At 35.9% G+C, this 6,000-nt stretch overlaps 1 protein-coding gene across 2 annotated transcripts in view; it reads left to right on the top strand.

Moving 5' to 3' along the window:
• The first annotated feature begins 1,312 nt into the window (after window positions 1-1,312).
• dph1 (diphthamide biosynthesis 1) overlaps window positions 1,313-6,000 on the top strand; it is a 114,409-nt gene continuing 109,721 nt past the window's right edge. For both annotated transcript variants that reach the window (XM_081371277.1, XM_081371278.1), the window contains exon 1: window positions 1,313-1,453. In XM_081371277.1, coding sequence (XP_081227403.1) covers window positions 1,402-1,453 — 52 coding nt within the window. In that variant the 5' untranslated portion in view covers window positions 1,313-1,401. The remainder of the gene's footprint in view (window positions 1,454-6,000) is intronic.

Genomic DNA, 6,000 nt, shown 5'->3' with positions numbered 1-6,000 from the left:
TATGAGTTTTAAGGTTGCAATTACTTATATCGTAGACATTAGCATTAGTTTTACAATGTGAACACCATACTTCCAGGAAGCCAGTCCTTAAACTTTTTTTCCAGTGACTTAAACTTTTTGTCTTTGTCTTTTTTATATTTTGTAGAAGATGGAGAAAACCCATACTATGCAGGTGCCAGAAACACCCACATATGGCATATTGCAATGGAAGGAGCGAAACACACCCGCAACCCTCTCTTTTATCCCTTTTTTGGTCTTAACCTCCCTCTTTCTCCCTCCATCTCTCTTCTTCTATCTCTCCTTCTTTCTCTTTCCACCTCCTTCGCTGTGAAGTACTAGCACATAATACATAACTTCAACACAGAAATCTTATGCACACACAGTCATATACACTCTCTCATACACACACATGCACACTCATATGGACACTCATTCATGTTACTCAATGTTCATTCCTGTTACCAAGTGTTCATTCCTGTTCCTATAAAAAAAAAAGGTTAAACCACTGTTTTTATCAGTTTTGTTTGGTCCATCATTTATGCAATTGTTTAATAAATTAAATGCTAAAAAAAAATTATAAACTTGAGGCTTCGGTCTTCTTTAAAATGAAAAAATGGCTTTGTGTTTTTTATTAAAATACGCCTTAATATATAGTGATTTTTTTGTCACAAATATCAATTTTTTTGAACACATAACCAACAATTTATTTAAAATAAACACTTTATTGTGGGGAAAACTAAGGAATTAATTGACATACTTTTAAACATGCTTTTTAAATGGCACATGAGTTTTGGTAACAGGACTGAGAAAACATGTGTCCATCTTCTGCTTAGAAACCTTGTAAAAAAAATGATAAAGTTGCCTGAGATTGACCAATACACATTTTGAATGGTCAAATATGTGTAGTATTAGATTCAATGTTGAAAAAAGATAAAAAATAAAGTTTAATTTTGAAGAGTTACACCAAGCAAATGTCACCCATTTGGTGGAATGGCCCAAAAACATATTAATTTTGCTTTCCTAATCCTATAAACATTCAGTCTTACAAAGTAAGTGAATTGAAAACGTGTCTCTTCAAGTTTTTACATCTAATGACTCAATGTCATACTTTTCCAGAGATCATTTCTTTAAACTTTTGTACAGTGACAACATAAAAGCAATTTACTTTCTTTTGATTTATATAAATGTGAATATATAGCCGCATTTTAATGAGAGGAAAGGGGTTCCTTCTAAAAACTTTTTCTTATCCCTTAATCAGAGCCATAGAGAGAAATATGGCTCTGCCCTTAATGCATCGTAGGCTATCTATGGTATCGACACTTGATTTGTTCACATCAGTTCTGTTCTGTGTTCGATGAGTAATGCCTGTTTCACTCCACACGTGCACTTGTTTGGGGAAAGATGGCGGCTCCCACTAGCGAGATTGAAGTGCTCACTGCGAAAAAACCTAATGGTGAGTATTATTAGTTGAATTTATTAATAGTTCTTCGTGTTGCAGTTGCGATTGAGATGTCTGTCAGCTGTAAAAAATCCAGACCCGTCTTTTAAAGTAACGTCGCTTGTAGTCGCTTATACTGTCTAATGTGAAATATAATTTTAGTGTCTTATGGGATATATTACTGTCATTATGCGGCATATTCTGTCATAAATGTGCTTATGTGATCTATAGTATAGTATGTGTTACCGAGGCTAGTTGTCACAAGGCTATGTCTTTTAGTCAAATAGCAGAAATGTGTTCTTTTAGCAGTAGTTTTTATTTTGGTATCGCCTTAAACAACTATATAAATTGTTGTTTATGTTGGTCAAAAATAATGGTTTTTTTTTCATGCTTCCGTATCCATTTTACTGTTTCATGAATTGATTTATATGAAATAAGTCATGGGACATTCAATTTTGCATAGTTTTGGAAGGCGTTTTCTTTGGGCATCAGTACTGTTTTTGTCTGTAAATTAAAGAGAACTTCATTGTTTCTTTAGCTACCGTTTCACTCCTGACCATTATCACTGCTGTGTGCTTGTGAGAAATGATCGTGTTTTCACGTATTACCATCAGTCATGATGCTCTCAGATAGACCACATGTCTGTCCTCTTACTGCAACCCCTCTTCCCATCCTCAGTGTTTTCAAAATCACTGCAGATAGGCCTACATAAAGAATTATTCACTGAAAGGAAAAAAATTCTAAACACTTTGTCAGGTTTCTTGCCCAAACATTGCTGTGTTTTTAGAAGAAATATTGGAATGATTGTAATTTGTTTTTATAGCTAATGCATTTGTTGTAGCCTGGTGTGCCTATAGAAAGCATTGGAACTTTGTTTGAACCTCTGGTTCTTAATAGCACAACAATATTCTTTAATGTAAACATATAAATACATTTGTCATAATTTATTACACTTAAAGTGTTGGTTCACCTAAAAATGAAAATTCTGTCAGTAATTACTCACCCTCATGTTGTTCCAACCCCATAAGACTTTCGTTCATCTTCGGAACACAAATTAAGATATTTTTGTTTAAATCTGAGAGCTGTCTCACTCCTCCATAGGCTTCTCTGTAATTGAAACTTGCCGGCCCAGAAAGTTGTTTAAAATAGTCCAAGTGACTACAGTGGCTCAACCATAAGTTTATTAAGCGACGAGAATACTTTTTGTGGGCAACATTTTTTCATTTTTGGGATTTAGGTCTGGATTCTGACTTTTTAACTCCAGAACATTGTTTTGCTGTCAGGTTGCTCTCTAGAATGTGAGTAAATCACTTGCATAATATGTGGCATAATACTTAGGCTATAATACTATAATACTATGTATAATACATATTGCATAATATGCTAGGCAACTAAAAAAATTCTTTTTTATTTTTTTACTACTTTTTTACTAGCCAATGGCTAGCCAATGTACCTGATCTACCTAATCTGTATCTAACTACTGTTAGATCTATCTGAAAAACCTGAAAAACAGTTTAATATGTATCTTTGTAGTATTGTTTCTAAGTGCTAGGCTATTGCTTGTAGTTTGATTATTTGTTCTTATTTTATTACAGACTGTTTACTTATCTTTAATAGAGTTTGAAATTTATATTTTATATTTTTTAATATTGTATTTATGTAGAATTTTTTATTTGCATTGTTCTTGCATTCCATGTAAATATTCTGGCGAGTAAAATAAAAATAAAAATTACTAGCCAATGGCGACTCGAGCGTAGAGGGTTGATTTTGCTGAATTGTTTTTTACCCTTTACCCTCAGAAGACTTTGAGGGCCTGCTGTGGAGAAATATCCACACAGCATGACCAACATTGTGTTTCTGCATAGTGTTTGGTTTATGATGAACATGATGTTTAGTCTGAAGGTCAATTTTGGCAATCTATCGAGATTTATGATTTTTTTTATTTTATTTTTTTTATTGACTTTCTCTTTGCCAGTCTCCCATAAACTGAACCACCATTGGTCCCTAACCATCACTTCCTTGCATGGTGTAAGGGGATTTACAGTCAAAGACCCAGGACCAGAAATGATTAATTAAGTCAAGAGTCAGAAGTATAATAAATTAAAGAAAAGTTTTACTGAAGATAGTTTGCAGTTTCATAGTTCTTAGAAGTCAGCTTCAAGACTCAATGGAGTTTCTCTTGCAGTTACACAGATCACAGCAATTATCACCTTCACCAAGGTCAAAGATACGTCCTTGCTTCAGGTTGAATGATTCTCATGGCTAAGAAGTAGATAAACATAGTCATTTTCCACACATATACAGATAGACAGAAGCATATCTCCATCAATTATGCAGCTGACACTCGGGCCCTGAAGTTAGGCAAGTTGTGACCTTCCAAGATTTGGATTGCTGGGCGCCAGCATGTCCAGAACAACTCAGTCAATCTCCAATAATGCTACTTATCTATTTTACCCTGTAACCAAAAGACTAACACTCACATCGACACACAGCTTTTCCAAGGTTGGATTTGGCCAGGCTCTAACTATAAACAAAGGAGAGTCGTCTCAAAACATCATAATACGTTCTTTCTCTCAAGCAGAGCTACACTGTAGTCTAACTGGAAAGTAAGGCTTTAACTGAGAAACGTTCCCTTAAAGGTCCCATATTGTACACCTTTCTGAAGTTTTATTTTAGGTTGTGATGTCCTTACGAATATATATTTGCAGTTTAAGTACCAAAAACCATCCCAATATATTTTTACAGCTCCTTTCTCAGGAGCTCTGCTAAGAACAGGTCGATTTTGACCTGTCTAATTCATATTAATGAGTCTCTCTTCTGATTGGCCTGTTGTTTTCTGAGTGACGCACGGCCAGGCCAACCACAGGTAACTAGGGTCATGTATAGAGCTGGTAAGTCCCGCCCATCCGTAAACCCCCAAGTGGACCTAAAGGTTGAAAAATCGCCAATGCAAGTGAATGTGAGAAAATAATAATTTTCTGGTCCCGTTCGAATTGTGCCATGAATGTGAACATATGTTGTCTGTGAATTTTTTATATAATTTTTCATGTTACGAGTTTGAAACGAAACTATCTCGATTGTTAGATAGTTACAATCTATGGAGACAGATCGAGATGCCTGTGTGTTTTGTACCCAAAATGTCACCATTCAAACCAAATGGGCTTTTCTTTCTTCAGATTCCCGTTGAAATCAGCGAAGAGTTGTAGTCCACAAAGTGCTCTCACACAAAGTCTAACCATATCAAACTTCTACCCGCTAAATTGTAGCATTCTTCACACGAAAAATTATTTAAAAAATTCACAGACAACATATGTTCACATTCATGGCAAAATTCAAATGGGACCAGAAAATAATTATTTTCTCACATTCACTTGCATTGACGATTTTTCAACCTAGAGGTCCAGTGGGGTTAGCGGAAGGGGCGGGACTTACCAGCTCTATGCTGTAGCCTGCTGTGGCTTGGTGATGCTCACAAGCAAGGTAAATAAATTACCTGTAATGATGGACATTGCTGAGGGAAATGTTATCCGGCCTTATATGTTCGAGACGGACTCAGACCCCGAATTGGCGACGACAGGAGACAAATAACCACCTCCTTACTTTCCGCGTTATTGTAAGAGTATTATAATTACCATTACATCAATGCTGCACACAGATTTAACGTTAATGCTAATTTAAACTGTCCGTAAACAAACAGACTTTTTTTTATCAAATTCGATTTAAATCTCCAAAATATACGTTAATAGCTAGTTATACTGATTTTGAAACACTTAACTGCAGACACCGAATGCAGTAAGCTACGTTGCTTTACTACTGATACAGTAATTTGACGTGCCACAATTTATTTTACAATGTTACTTTTTTCTGTAAAAGGTGTACTTGTGGTAAATGTGTGTGCAAAACACTTGTGTGTGCAAGGATGTCCCACAGAATGCGAGAACATGCTGCAATTGACGCCCAAGGTAAACTTGTAGAACTATGAACTGTAGGGACTGCAGCATCTTTGAGGATTTGCTTCTTTGAAAAACCGGCATTGACCTGTGATGACTGACGAAGCGGTCACTTGTGAATTGTGCAGAACAGACGTTAAGGTCGAACTAATTGCTGTGGCATTTCTGAATAAATAAACATTAGCCACTGTTCTCTTATATTAATGATGTTCGGAAGCCTGTGCAATGACGTAGTTTCCTGACAGTTGGCAGTGCCCGGGGTGGTGACTGAAGGCGGTGACTGAGTAGTTCTGACATCACATATATTTATACTGTACTGTATATAGGAATATGCCCACTTAAACTAGCCAGAGCTTACATTACAGATGGTCTGTCTGTTGACTTCAAAAATAAATGAATGTCACTGACAGACTCATTCTGCTAATGGCTGACCTCTCAGTTCAGCTGCTGTCCTGACAGTGTGCTGATTGATTTGTGAAGTTTAATTTTGGATCTGAGAAATGATTGTGTGTGGGCTTTCCTTGTCTTAGTATAGGCTAGAGCCCAATCAATTTCTCATAAAAATGAAATGAGATTTTTAGTGGTACTTTGCAATTGCACATATTGTAAATT

This window comes from Scardinius erythrophthalmus, assembly GCF_964197995.2.
Source record: "Scardinius erythrophthalmus genome assembly, chromosome: 7".
NCBI classification, from domain to species: domain Eukaryota; kingdom Metazoa; phylum Chordata; class Actinopteri; order Cypriniformes; family Leuciscidae; genus Scardinius; species Scardinius erythrophthalmus.
Note: the sequence above shows the minus strand (reverse complement) of the source record. Positions and strands in the feature narration are given on the sequence as shown.